The 15,569-nt window shown below is 39.6% G+C and overlaps 2 protein-coding genes across 2 annotated transcripts; both read right to left on the reverse strand.

Annotated features, from left to right (window-relative positions):
• Positions 1-1,143: 1,143 nt before the first annotated feature.
• Positions 1,144-5,101, reverse strand: nup42 (nucleoporin 42). Its single transcript, XM_029442497.1, has 7 exons — positions 4,722-5,101; positions 3,371-3,797; positions 3,181-3,269; positions 3,018-3,094; positions 2,693-2,779; positions 2,431-2,533; positions 1,144-1,962 (listed from the first exon to the last, which is right to left on the reverse strand). The coding sequence occupies exons 1-7, from the start codon at positions 4,945-4,947 to the stop codon at positions 1,424-1,426; spliced, it is 1,548 nt and encodes a 515-aa protein (XP_029298357.1). The 5' UTR covers positions 4,948-5,101; the 3' UTR covers positions 1,144-1,423.
• Positions 5,102-7,955: 2,854 nt separating this feature from the next.
• Positions 7,956-15,207, reverse strand: LOC115015294 (gasdermin-E-like). Its single transcript, XM_029442450.1, has 10 exons — positions 14,919-15,207; positions 13,249-13,487; positions 12,903-13,095; positions 12,442-12,619; positions 11,500-11,620; positions 11,120-11,221; positions 10,504-10,625; positions 9,937-10,096; positions 9,742-9,812; positions 7,956-9,130 (listed from the first exon to the last, which is right to left on the reverse strand). The coding sequence occupies exons 2-10, from the start codon at positions 13,457-13,459 to the stop codon at positions 8,897-8,899; spliced, it is 1,392 nt and encodes a 463-aa protein (XP_029298310.1). The 5' UTR covers positions 13,460-13,487; positions 14,919-15,207; the 3' UTR covers positions 7,956-8,896.
• Between the last annotated feature and the right edge of the window lie 362 nt (positions 15,208-15,569).

The raw sequence follows: 15,569 nt of genomic DNA on the forward strand, positions 1-15,569 counted from the left end.
TTTTAATCATTTCTTTAGTTGCACCATAACCATATACAGGCCATAATGTACTGCTGAGTGATAAAATATTATGTGTCTAGCAGTGTGTGCGAGTGTGTGTGTAGGCATCCACACACACACACACACATTCATCCCTCATCTATAATATTGCTGATCCACTCTGTGCAGCTCATGCATACAGTACATAAACACAGGCTGCAGCAGCATTTAGTGATTACATCGACTTTCATTTGCTGTTGAGGAAACGAGTTGTCACAAAAGCCCATATCTCTGTTAGCTGTATTTAAGAGTCACAGGATGGCAATTTAAACAAGTTTCATTGAAGTTGTTCATTAATCTGTTGAATTATTTATGTGTTATCTGCTTGCCGGCGGTCGGTTAATGTTGAATGTTTTCAGTATTACTTACTGTATATGCACAATGCCTTTGAACCAGCCATAATATATTGACTTGGGATGATTTCACACACACACACACACAAACTCGCAATAAGACACACACAGGACGCAGCTCCAGCTCAGTTTCACCTCTCACCAATATCACAAACCCCCCCCGTCAGCTGGAAATATGCTCCAGTCAGCAGAGCCATATGCCCCTATAGCAGCAGAAAAGCTTATTGCTGTCTTTGTCGCTATTCCTCTACTTGTGGTCCCACCGGGTGTTCAACACCTAATGAATACGTATTGAATAGCTTACTCACTCACTGTCATCCGTGCAGTACCACACTTCCGTCTCTTTTAGTGAAAGTAGGTATGCAAGCCGGTGTGGATGGATGGTTTTTAGATTGATGGGTCTGGCTTCAGTTGTTACAATACCGTCACATTACAATGTGAGTAAAAGCATAAACAGAGGGAGCCTTAGGCAACACACTGTATCTTCTTTTCAAGTCAGTTCCAAGTTACACAGCTATGTAACCTGCTTAGTGTCTGTTTGTGCTTCACTAAAACGTAAAAAAGGCTAAATTATTTTTAAGCTTGTATTCTGTCGCCCTCTCCTGGTTCAGTTGTGAAATTACAATTTGTATTGCTGTATATCAACCAGAGGATATTCTATTATTCTACCGTTAAGCATTCATCATTTCTCTGTAATATAGGAACATGTGCGATCACATAATCATGCAAATAAACCTTCAGAAAACTTTGCTCGTCCACTGATCAGTTTACTGTCAGCATCTCAACAAACGGGAAATGTACAAGTTGGTGAACAGATTCAGAAAAATCCTTGAATACATTCAATCAATCAATTGAAAATAGCACTTTATATGACAAACATCTTAAATGGAACCAAAGCGAGAATGGATCTGAAGTATTTAAACATTATCCATATCTTAAAAATAGTAGAATTACTTTGATTTAAACAGACACACTATGCAGAACAACTTCACTTTGTATAAATTATCTCTTTATTTCAAAAGTCCTTTCCATCATACCACCAGCATGTCAGCAGGGGGAGGCTTTAAAGGAATCTGACCTAGAGTAAACCTCTTGGCCTTGAACTGATTCAGTTCCTCTGGAGTCATTTTGCTCTTGTGTGAAAACAGACTGTCTGATGCCCCACCGGCAGACCCGGCTCCTGCTGTAGGTGGAGCAGCAGCCGTCCCAAACCCTCCACTCGCCTGTCCAAAACTACTGTTGCTTCCTGCTGCAGCAGGGGCTTCGGCCCCGAAACTGCTACCGAATCCTCCTGCGTTGTTCGGCGTCGAGGAGAAACTGAACCCAGAGGCAGAGCCAAATCCTGAAGTGGCTGCTGGCTTGTTGGCTGGCGGAGCCGCAAAGGAGAAAGAAGAAGGAGCGTCGGCCGCAGTGGAGGAACCAAATCCAGAGGGAGGTTGCGTAGGAGCTGCTACGGCACTGCCAAAACCTGCGGAGGAGGGTGGTGCAGCCGAAGAACCAAATCCACCACTTGGATCAGCAAAGCTGAAAGTGTTGGCCTGGGCCGGTGCTGGAGCTGGAGCCCCGAAGCCTACATGGTCAGAAAGATTTAGAATTAACACCGAAGCAGTTAGTATGGATTTGATTACCTGATCAGCATATTCAGACAGGACATGTGGTAAAAGCATCTGCTCAAACACTGTACTTATGAGAGATGAGGGATCATTTAAAGCAATAGTAGTTAGATGATGCCACACACAAACTATCTGTCAGTTGAATGTGATTCTACAACAGGGCTGCACCATATAGGAAGAAAACTGACGGGTGTTTTTCCTGCAAAATATATTGCGATACAAACAAATACAGTCATTTTCACCAGATGACAAAAGAGTTCATGTTTATGGTCAACGTCATCCTTTCTGTGGCCGAAACATTTCCATACAGCTGACGTTTCTCTACACAACCAAATCTTCCTTGATGCAAGAATCAAAGATTTTCCAAAAATATTAAACTCATGCTTTCCCTCTGCTGTTGAAAAGAAGCAACAATTAATCTTCACCTTTGCTTTCAAAGCCGGATGCAGAGGATCCAAATCCAGTCGCTGTCGCTGAACCGAATCCACTTGAAGATGCCTGAGGTGCTGGGTTGTTTATCTCTGCAAGCTGCAAGGAAAGTAAACAATGTATCTTTAAGAAAGTCCTTCATAAAAATAGATGGGAGTACTCACTGTTACAGTATCTGTATGTGTGTGTGTGTGTGTGTGTGTGTGTGTGTGTGTGTGTGTGTGTGTGTGTGTGTGTGTGTGTGTGTGTGTGTCTCACCAAAGCTGCGCGCGTGGCTGGATTCATAACCTTTAGTTCCTGGACTCTGCTTCTCCATTGGTTGAGCAACTGACTGATACCGTTAACCTAAAACACAAGCAACATGAGTTTCTCTTACACATTTTACACAACAACAACAACAATAACAAACAACAACACACTGGACTAATTTGAACATTAAGATATCAGCCATCATCTTTACTGAAAGTCAAACTTGTATCAGTGCAGAAGAGTTGAATCTCTTCAGAAATACATAGAAGAAAGTACTCCCTTTACTTTCAGGACAAATATTAGGAATGACATTAATGCGTGACACTGCACTTACATAGCCCTGCAGATCTCCTGAAGCTCTTGTGGAGTAATACTCCAGCCTGAGCTCTTCTGGAGAAAGATCAGTGAAACCTGTAGACAAGAAATATCAAACCTTATCAGGTCTAGCGTCTACAAATAACAGAAACCATGTAATTGAATGTGTATTGGATACAGACCAGATAAAGGTGCCTTGAAGCTGGAATAACACGAGAAGCCCCACTGCCCTGAACTCTCCCAAATGTCCATGTCCATCTGAATGATCTCCCTGCGTGACCGTGAGACAGACATCACACAAATTAATTCTTTATTCTGACACAGTTTAGTGCTTCACATGCACAACTTTAAAAACAAAACAAGCACACTCACAGTTTTTTGTCATCATCTTCTTCACCAGGTGGCACCTGCTGTCCTCCTCCTCCTCCCCTGTCAAAGGTGCTGGGAGTAGCAAGCGTTGAAAATCGGTTTTGAGCAGAGAAGCTGTATTCGGAGCTCTTCACGTTATCACGTCTCCCTCCTCGGCCCCAGTCATTTCCGCCGCCGCCGCCTCCTCCTCCTCCTCCTCCTCCTCCTCCTCCTCCTCGGCCCCAGTCAGCTCCTCCTCCTCCTCCACCTCCTCCTCTACCCCAGTCAGCTCCCCCACCTCCACCTCCGGCTCCTTCTTGACCCCAGTCAGCTCCTCCACTTCCGACTCCTCCTCGACCCCACTCCTCAGTTCCATGAGAGGAGAAAGATGAAGGCTGGATATAGCCAACTTTTTGCTGGGAAGGATTCACCCAAACTCTGTTTCCAAACCCTTAAACCAACAACACCAGTCAATGTTAAGAAAAACAGGGTTTATATCAAACTATTACAATCATTCAGTTTGTCAATATTGTAATTATACTACTGCCACTTCTGTATGTATGACCCCTAGAACATGGCCGTCTGTGGATCCTGTTTTTTCCTGATTTCAGCTCAATGAAAGGGTTTTTGTGTGTGTGTCCTCCAGACTTGACGATCTAAGGATCTTGTGATTTTGGCTTGTATAAATAAATGTAACTTGATCTACAGTCCCCTAACCCTGCAGTCCTGCTACCAGACATTATATTGTTTATATTCACTATTATTTCACTATATTTGGCTGTCCTGTACCTCCTTTATTACATTCATTTGGCAACAGCACTGCTATGAGTGCCCCACTTGTTACACACACATGCAAAGATATCAATGCAGCAAACATGAAATACAACCCTGGACATGCATTTGCTTGCTGACGGTGATGAAAAAAATTGATTTGATGATTTCAGCCGTCAGTTTATAACATACACTCAATTTAATGCAGTTTAGAACAAAAGCCCTGCAGCAAATCATACCTTCGTGAAGGTTTTAATGTTTTACAGAGACGTTGATTCAACTTTCTGGTCTTTTTTTGCAAGACGTGGCAAAATGTGTGGTGCCATTTAGGTGCATTACACTGAGAGGACTTTCAAATATTTGTCTAATCTTTATTGATATAATTTGAGATTAAGTACCTACATGCTCGACTAACTAGCTAGGTAAGCTAATGTTACTGCTGTTCCACGATGACTCAGAAACTAAAGTTAACCTAGACGTGATGTAAATGAATGAGAAACGAAAGTTAATTCTTCCTGGTACGTAGTTACGTCAACTTCGCTACAGAATTACAAGTTTAAATTTAGCTAAAGTTATATTTTCCCATTGTCGTTACCTCCACCACCTCCTCCTCCTCCTCCTCCTCCTCCTCCTCCTCTAGGTTGCTGCTGAGCAGGAGCTCGGTTGTAGTTGTTGTTGTTGTTGTATCCTCCTCCACCACCTCCTCCTCCTCCTCCTCCTCCACCTCCTCCTCTAGTAGTATTACTACTATTTCCTCCTCTCGGGTGCTCATTCCAACATTTGTCGCCGTAACGACACCGTCCCTGAAGAAAAAAGTTGCAGACGGTCATTTCCACAAGCTGTTGTTTGTTTTCAAACGCAACGTTTTTTCTCTGAGCTCCAAAATATCGCTAGTACTCGACAATTGTTTTGTGCGCCTCGCGTAGCTCACGAAGAGGCACGAGCTCGTGTCGCGGGACATTTACGTAATCGCTCAACTATCCTTCTGACAACAGCGACCCCACGTGGTAGTGGAGTTCATTTAAAAGTAATCAGAATCAGAAATCCCACGACGGGGAAATGTACCGTGTTACAGCAAAATAACAAGAAAGTAAAGTGGCGAGTACACAATTAAATATAATAAAATACAGTAATAGTATAGTACAAAGCCGTTGATAAATAAAAAAAACGGCGTCTATCCAAGGCGTTTAGGTCATAGCTGGTGTTCGGTTTGCATTAGAAAGCACACACTGAACGTTTCAGGGGAAGGCATTTAGTTTACAGTTAAACCTTGCATTATGTTAAGGGTCAATTTGACCCATTTCAGTTTTTGAGTTGACCAAAGTACTGGTTAACTCGTCATCCTGAACTAGGGTGTAATATCTGAACACTTAGACGTGTAGTGGAAGGTCTGTGCAGAGTTTGTATACAAAGATGATGTTCCGGGTCATTTTGACCCAGACACTTTAATGTGGGTAGGTAGCTGTTCAGACCCAAAGAGAACATGTCTCTTTGATGCACTTTATTTTTATTGCATTTGTTTACATATTGACTGGCTCTGAACACCCATTTAGAACCAGGTGTGTGTGTAGATTAGGGGGAGAAGGTAGCTTTCTCACGCTTGTTCTTGTCAGTGTTGTAATGTCATCTCTCTGAGACACACAATAAAAAATGAGCTCCAAAAGATTTACAACTGAAGAAGCTTTATCACAGATTCTGGACTGTGATAGTGATGTAGAGGAAGAGGTTTTAGAGACTGAGGACAATACTATTGCCCATCCAGATTATGAATTTTCCTATGATGAAGATAATTCAGAGGACGATCCTGCAATAGGCTCTCCATCAGATGAAAACCAAGGAATGCAGCAATCCTCGACAGAAGTGACATGAGCATCTAAAGATGGTAACATAAAGTGGTCAACATCACCACACCAAAGCCGAGGCAGACTGTCATCTTCCAATGTCATCAAAATGACTCCAGGCCATACAAGATGTGCTGCCACACGAGTTGATGATATTCAATCAGCATTTCAGCTCTTCACATCCCCACCAATAGAGAGGATCATACTGGACATGACAGACCTTAGAGGGGAGGTGTGTATGTCAAGAGACATGGAAGCCACTGGATCAGATTGACTTGCATGCGTACATTGTAATCCTGGTATTAGCCGGAGTGTGCAAGTCAAGAGGAGAAGCAACTGCCAGTCTGTGGGATGAAGAGAAGGGAAGGCCAATCTTTGGAGCTACAAAGTCTCTGGAGTCATTTCACATGATATCTCGGGTGATTCGATTTGAAAGAGACAAACTAGCTGCGATCAGAGAAGTCTGGGATAAATGGGTCAAAGTTCTTCCTTTGTTGTACAATCCTAGTCCCCGTGTTACTGTAGACGAGCGCCTTGTTCCATTCAGTAAAACAAGAACCTCTTGTGTGAAATGCAAGAATTACATCTACAGAAAGCACACAGTCACATTCTGCCCATCATGTGCAGAGCATTGAGAATGTGAGAAAAAAATTAAATTAATTTTTTTTAAAGAATTGTTGAATATAGTGTTGGATTGTTGGATGTTGAATACATTATTTATTGTATGTCCCTTTTCTAAATGTTCATATGATCTAAATTGAAGTTCTTATTGGTTTTACCTGGTTCTTTGACTGTTTTGAGTGGATTTACACAGAAACGTTCAATATGACCCTAAACCTAATTAACGTAATTTTCTTTCAACATAATACAAGGGTTAAATGTATCAACGGTCATACTTTACTGCACAAAAATTACAAAATGTAATTATCAAACTACAGCTAATCATAGGCTGGCAGTGTATGTTTTAATATATATTTGGTTATCTTTCTATTGGAAAATAATCTTTAAATAGTAGGCCTACTACTGTAATAATAAGCTTTATTTGTATAGCACCTTTCATACAAGAATTGCAGCCCAAAGTGCTTCACAGCCAAGGCCGGACTAACCTGTTAGGGGGCCCGAGGGCAAAAATGTACTGTTGGGCCACAAATGCGGCAACACCACACACCTACCAGCCTCTGTATATTATTTATATAACATTATCTCAAAGTTCCCATCAAATTCACAGTATGCAGATTATACATAATAGCTTCTTTTTGTACCCAGATACCAGAACTTCTACAGTGAATTTATAAAATTGTTATACTATACTATTCTTGTGTGTTCATGTTGTTTTCATTAGATTAAACACATCTTTATTTAGGAATATGTATCATGTGACGATATAACGTGACAGCTTTGAAAACTAAAAATAATTAAGGTCTTCAAACTAGATTTTGACACAGCGTGCCTCTACAAGACAGAGCAATGCAGATGACATTGTAATTTATAGTCTTGTACGATTTCAAACAAAATTTGATTTTTAATCACATGTTTCTGAACCCTAATTGACACACAGTGAAACTGGGGTGTTTCGGGCCCCTGAGGTCGTGGGAATCCAGCCTTGCTGCCTAAGGGTACCAAATGAACTAGGAGTGCATACATTTATAATTAAAATGGTTTAAGTTGTCCCACCCTAACAGGTGCAGCAACAACAAATCTGTCATGGTCTGTTAACAAATACCATAATACATCCCTGACAATTACACACAGGACCTTTTTCAATCTGCTTTCTTGTCCGTACTTGTGTTTGCGTGTTCTTAAGAAAAGGTCTAATCAGCCATAAGTGAAAACACCTGTGTGCGTAACACTCCTGTACAGAGGTGAGTATGGTATGTCTGGTATGGTAATTCCAAGAAAGGTGAATACAATTCCTCATTATGCGTTTCTTCATCTTTGGGAGATACTGTTCACGTGTTCAGAATGATACACTTTGATAGAGCAATAACACAGACGGAGACTTTTTTCAAATATATTTATATATTATAAAGTAAAACCATTTTTTTCTAATCAACAGACAAATAAGAAAGTGGCAAGGCAAAGGCAGCTTCGTAAAACTTCATAGCTACAAATACTGCATTTTAATATATTGTAGCTTTTAGGATTAAACGGCAGTATTTCAGGGAATGTTAAATATATGGTTTATTGATAAATAAAATAGTTTAATATCAAATATTTTAAATAGGAACAGTGGCAGCAATAAAATGCATTTTAAAATGAAAGCAAGAATAGGCGTGCAACACAGTTGTCATTATACTGCATACATGAATACATTTGATCAATTTTGTACACCATCGGCATGCATCACATTTTATTTTGCTGCTAATTGAAAAACTTGAAATTTACCATCCATGTTAAAATGTCTTTAGGTAAAAAATCCATCCACTACACATTCTCAATAGATGCAGTGGATCTGGGGGGGTCACTGAATTTTCTCAACCCATTCATGAACAAGACAATTTTTCATAGTGAGCTAGAACATTCATAAATAAAATAATAAAACTTTATACAAAAAAATAATATAATTTGTTGGACAAATGTATGTAAAGGTGCATGATAAAGCAATAACCTCAAAAATGGTTTACAAGCTATAAAAGAGTGAGACACATCTATGAACCATAGACAGAGTCAGAGCTGCACCAAATAATTCATCACATAATATATATATTTCCTTCTTTCTTTCTTTCCTTCTACAAAAATATGAAGCAATAAAATGTATGTAGGAAAATATCTGTATGATACTGTAAAAATAGAAAATAATATGATAATCAATAAATCAATAATAATAATAATAATAATAATATAAAGACTTTATGCTTAACTTAGTCCCAATAAACTTGACAATAAAGAAAGAAACAGACAGAATATAATCCACAAATTGCACATGCAGACACTACTATTACTCTTGCCCTTTGCACAGCAGGGACAATCCCTGTATGCTGAGACAGAGGACCAATGGGAGAACTCCTGATTCATTTACCGTCTCCATCCACAACCCGTTGCTGTCTCTCTTCAGCGTCACATTGGTGGAGCTGAACAGCTGTTCTGCCAGTTGGAAGGCCTGGTTGTCCTGCAGGGGGGCGGGAAGACACTGTACAGAGAGAGGCTCGCTGCTCTTCCTTAAACTCCACATCTGTTGCGATAGATCAAAAATAAATGGATGGATTAAAATAAAATAAAAAGCTCTTTATTGCAAAGTCATGGTTTTTAGGCTTGAATTTTAATTTTCTTAAAGGAATAGTTTGACATTTTGGGAAATAGGCTTATTCAGTTTCTTCCAGAGCGAGATGAGATGAATAAGATTAACGATTTACTTCTGTCATGTCTGTATGTCAAGTTACAGGCCAGCAGCCTGTTAGCCGTTAGCTTTTCAGTAGCTTAGCTTAAAGACCGTAAACAAGGAGAAACAGCTAGCCTGGCTGGAGTTGCGTACTCAAAGAAGTCACAGAAAAATGTTGTTTTATGTATGAATTAAACTAACTAGATATAATGTGTTAATAAGTGAGCTTTAGAGGTGCTAGTTGGTGGATTTTGTTACCTTTGGACGGAGCCAAGCTATCTGTGTCTTTCTTTATGCTAAACTAAGCTAATTGGCTGCTTGGTCTAGCCTCATATCTTTTTTTCAAATAAATGACATTTTTTGCACTGATACAATCAAATAAGTACGTTATAATAATAATATTTTGTCTTTTTATAACAGTCAACAGTGTAATGATCTGCAGTAAATGAAACAAGTTAACTAACCAAGGTGTCGAAGGCCTCCAGGAAATCAGGACGGCTCTCACTCAAGAGGCTCAGAGTTTCATCGGGCAACGCTACAAAAACAACACATAAAACACAACAAGGTTAAACTGTAGAAAACAACTTCTTGACCTTGTTTTGCTCAAAGCACTGTGGGAAAGTGTTTACGGCCCTCTTCAGGCTGAAGTTCCCCCTCACCTTCCATGGCACTGACCAACAGGTGAGCTGCATTTAGGTGGGCATGAAGACCACACTGGCTGGTCTCAGCTTGACTGTCTAGGCCGAGTTGGTCCAGTACGACCGACAGCTCCTCGTGTTCGTCCATATTGAGAGTTTCACCACTGCAGAACTCCTCCAGCTAACAGAGACGGGTACAGAGAGGGGGGGAAATGGAAATGGAAAAAGTGCTAGAATAACTGAATGCCTCCGAAAACCAATAAAGTTACAGTTTACATCCTTGTCTGTGCAAAATGTCCTGACGTCATCATTTTATCCTATTAGACATTTGTGTAAAATGGTCATATTTAGCGTATGAAATCCCTCCCTCCCACTCCCTCGGGTCCTCAGCAACACACACGCCACGCGTGAAGTAGATCAGTCCAAGGGTTGGCGAGATAATCGAAACTCAGATAAACACACACAGATGTGTCATTATAGGAAGTAAGTTTATTATGGGTAAGTTTACAAAGTGATCCACATGTCCCCTGTAGAGATGACCACCGCACACCTGAGGTGTATTGATGTCGGTGTCAGTGTGTCACTCACCAAACACTCCATATATGACAGAGCACTTCTGTCCCTCAGAGTCTCTTGGAGTCTCTTGAACACTGCATATCGAGTGGACTGGGGGAGCTCTGCCAGAGGAGAAAGATCCATCTCCTGGGATCCTGTAAGAGACCGGGAGATACAGATTTGAAACTGAAGCTATTCATTTACATACAGATACATATATATATACACACAGTACACATGTAGTTTGTACCAGTATGTGTGTTTGTAAGGGTATTTTTAAAAATGCATTTTATTTGCATTGAAATATTTTTGAGATGATGAAAGAGAAAAAAATTACATTTGTGGAACTCAATGTGAATTTATTTTTGTATAAAGTGCAATATTTTTAATTAATTTTGAAGTAATCCAAAAGTATTCAGATTAGATTACAATTCAAAATAATTTGAATTAACCCTGACCGTAGTATTGTCTTCAAATTTGCAGTAATTCCATGTTCATATGTATTATAGATATAGATCTAGTTCACGTTTTATCTACTGAGGCTGGTCAGCCCAACAATATTTCAAAAACAAAACAATTTTTTAATCAATGAATGAACACAAACCATTTTGCATTGCACTAAACGGTACTTTCTCTTGAACTTTCTCACCATTGCACTTGCCATCCACCGTATCCAAGGAATCATGGGATAGCAAGGACCCGTGTGAGTCCGCCTCAATGCCTCCTATTGTGCCAGGTTGTAGACATATATCTGAAAATACACACAACATCATAGAGAACACCGGTACACACGCCAACAGATGCACAATCAAAACATTCATCATCGATTATCAGCCTGTGGGACGTTCAAAAATCACAAACTAATTGCTATTACTATCAAGTGAGGATGTTTGCATGACCGCCTGCTCCGCTTCTCTATAGGAACAATATTTAAGAGGAAATGGAGAAGTTATGATTCACACTTTCCAACTTCCTATAAATGTGTTTTACACGTAATCCCAGTTTGCCTCTCTGTAACGACAAACTCACCATATTGTCCATTTTTTTTAATGTCCAGTTCCAGAATGCTGTACGCAATGACTGTACCAGAGGGGATCTCCAAGGAAACGTCGCTGTCCGCCTCAATGTCGCTGTTATTCTTCACACACGTCTGAGAATACACACATACACGCGTGACAGAAATATCTTTGGATTAAAGATACATGAACTGCTTAAAGTGACAATTTTACAAATATTCAATATATTAAATCGGTTTAAAATAACCATCATTATTACATATTAAATTGATAGTTAATTAAACTTTAGTTAATAGTTATTTTACTGTTAACAATGATCATTAATAACGTTTACTTATTATTAGTAATGCACATATTAGAACATTTTATATACTGAATTTAGTTTTTGTTAATGATTATCAAATAATTTGTAAAACATCCATAAACATTATATAGATATATATATTTCTAACACTTCTAACACTATTATATGGTTATATGCTATTATAAAGTTGCAAATGATGATTATAATACCTTGTTAAATGGTTAATAAATACTTTGTAAAACATCTATAAAAATTATCTGGATGGTTGTTGTAAACTTGCAACAGTTTTTTATAATACTTTATAAATGGTTAATAAAAACTGTTTTTTGGTGGCCTCTATAATTATAAATAATATCATTTCTTAAAGGTTTACAAATCAATTGGTTATCAATACAAAATACTTAATATAGCATATGAAATGTTAATATGTTAATGAATATAATATATATATATTTATAGTATATATATATATATATATATATATATATATATCTGTATATTATATATTATATACTGTATATATAATATATAACACATTTAGGATTACTAATCATGGAAACATTAATCATGTTTAATAATGAGTAAACATGATTAATTATCATTTCATTGTTTAATTATTAATAATTAAATAATTACTCCACCCACACCCACCTTAACAGGTTTCCCCAGCATGCCCATGAGCCCGAGCATCCCCTTGAAGGTGCACTGCTCTGTTTTCGTCTGGGTGATGGAGCAGGTGTTGGTGGTGAGGATCCTCTCCTTTACCACTGCCAGCACCTCCGATTGCTTCTCCAGCTGCTTCACCAGCGTGTTCTGCATGTCCATCAGCCTGATGCAAAGAGAAAACTGCTATTGCAATGCTAGTGTATGTTCGTTGCATGTATGTACTCACATTAGAACCAAAGACAGATCCAGTGCAGTGTATTTAAGCAAGATGACTCTGTGGTTTGCATGTTACTGGTCTGAGGTGTCGAATGTCTGATGTCTAATTACTTTATTCACATCATTAATAATGAAGTCATCATCCTGTCACCTTCTGCTGACTAGGTGATGAACTGTAATGTAATGTAGTCACAATTTGTGAATCATATAATAAGGAAGTATTTCACAACCTGCCGCTGGAGTCTAGTAACAGCTTCTTCACCACCAGTTCCTCTTTCTTCAGCTTTCCAAAACATGAATGGAGCATGGAGGAGCCCCGGCTCTCCACTGTCAGGCCGCCAATGGCAGCTTCGGTGTCCAGGTGTCCGGAGACTTCGTCTTTAAACGTCCCTTTGTAGGTCAGGAAATCTTCCTCGGACATTCCTGAAAAAACATATGGTGTTGGATGTGCGTGGGGGAAATATTCACATTGTCAAAAAGGTCGCTGGCATGGAAATAAAATATTACATTCCTATAGCTTGAGCATTTTCTATTCACGTTGCATCTTGTTTTTCTGTATTGTGCAGACCTACATACCAGGACTGAGGTCATTGTCGCCTTGCAGCAAGTCGCTGAGGGTGAAAGCTGTCGGCTGGTACTTTGGGCGCTGCCAGAACCAGATGCGGTTGCGTTTGACGACCACTGCCATGGGAACCAGTTTTTTTGAGTCGTTTACTCGGGACACGTGGATGAGGCTTCCTTCGGGGTCAACCTGACGGACGAAGTTGGCAGTGGCTTTGGAAAACATGTCTTCAGCAGACGAGGGCTGCAGACAGCTGGAAGAATAGAAGAGTTTATTTTGTGCACTTGAAGGCACTGAGAGCAAAATCAAGCGTCTGTGCTTTTTACCCTACCAGCTAACCACCAAACCACTAAGAGTGATTTCCAGTTGGTATTCTCCCTAATGTTCCACCTCTAGATAGTTTATGTAAATTTGAGAAGTCCCAATGAAGCTAAGAAGACCGCGTGGGTGTTTGTGAGCGCTATGTATCCCCACATGACTCATGCAATCGACAGTGACTTACAAGGCACAAAGAAAGTCCCCTGGATGTTGTTAACATATTTACGTGACCAAAAACACACACACACACACACACACACACACACACACACACACACACACACACACACACACACACACACACACACACACACACACACACACACACACACACACAACTGGCTCGCTGTTTCTACTGGCTCAGCTTTCATAGCCTAAATATTTAAAGTAATCAGGCGTGAGGGGGATTTGTGCTGTGAGGGAAGAGAGAGAGAGAGAGAGAGAGAGAGAGAGAATAGAAGACAGTTCGAGCGTTGACCCTGTTTGAGTTGCGAAATGTTAGAATTAACCACAACAACGCAACATTGGCTGGAGAACAGAGTAAGAAGCCATTTAGAGAAATAAATATAAAACAGGAGAGAGGTCTTCTCCTGAATGAAATCAGGAACCCCTCCTTCCCATAAGTGTGAACAACACAAACTCCCCTCGACTTGACATGTTTTCAATGTGTTGAGTCATTTGCTCTGAATTATTAAAGACTTATCGTAACATCAGTGGGGGAAGTGAAACACAATGTTTTATGATTCTTATGTTTAGTGGGACGTGGACAGAGGAAACAAGAGAGAAAAGACATGATAATATGAATAACCTTTTAAAATGTGAGGAAACAACCTACAGTATCTGCAAAATTCCTCTCTTTTTATGTATTATCCATGCGTATCTATAGAAGGACAAACTAATGTAATCTATCTTCAAACTTTATTGAACTTGAACTGTAGTCCATAGTAGAAAAAGTTTAAAGAAAAGTAAAAGAAAGTACAATTTTCCATGAAGAATATTTGCTAATATAAACAATTGGTAAAGAAACATTTAGTGGCAATGCTTCTAAAACATTCCTGCTGCGCGTTTACAAGTTAAACACAACCACACGCACACTTGTACGTGCGTAGGTTATTTCCCGGCAGCCCACTTCTTCTAACTGGGAGCTGAGCGTGCTTACACAGTGAGATCAGATGCGCGCGAGCCTTAAAGACGCATGACTCGGATTATGAGTGAGAAATCAAATAAATAAATAGGTTCTGACCAGGAAAAACTTAACAAACAATTACCTCAAGTACACTAGAGTGAGAACAGAGTCCGTTTGTTGGTTTTCTGTCTCCAAAAAACACACATAAATTACTTATTTGTAAATTAAGTGGTCACTTACCTAAATGTATTTATAGACAATTACAAAATCAAGGGTTGGCGTCGCACGTTCAGGCTTCCGGTCCGTACAGTTGTCACTCCTGGAATGTCACCGATGCTGCCATGCGTAAAAGTACAGCAAGTTGTCCAAACGAGGACCAAAATAATGCTCTGGATGTAATATTGATAATTCTCTCAAGGTGTTATTAGAAAAGAATAATACAGGCAGACGAGTATTAGCAATGACTGCTAGTGATAGCAGCAGTGTTCGGTCAGAGCTGAGGCTGAATGGTGGCAGAGAGGTTGCAGTTATCCACTTCACAGACCGCTTCCTCCTCCCACTCTCACAGGAGAGTTAATTATAATCATATGAACTTGGTATTTGTTTGCGCACGCGTGTGTGTGTGCGTGTGTGAGAGAGAGAGAGAGAGCGTGTGTGTTTTAGGGCATGAGCAGACTTGCCTTTTTGGGTTTTCTAAATAAATTAAGAGCAGACATATTGACCTTTCTTTTGCATTTTGCCGCTATAACCTGGTGGTTGAAAAGTAGGCCAGTCGATGTGGATTATTATGACACATTCTATGACCACATCCTATAAAAAGGTCGCACACCTGTGTAGTTTAGTGAAATATTTTAAACTTTCTTTTTGAAAAACACTTACTCCTTACTTACT

This window comes from Cottoperca gobio, chromosome 11 (assembly GCF_900634415.1).
Source record: "Cottoperca gobio chromosome 11, fCotGob3.1, whole genome shotgun sequence".
NCBI classification, from domain to species: domain Eukaryota; kingdom Metazoa; phylum Chordata; class Actinopteri; order Perciformes; family Bovichtidae; genus Cottoperca; species Cottoperca gobio.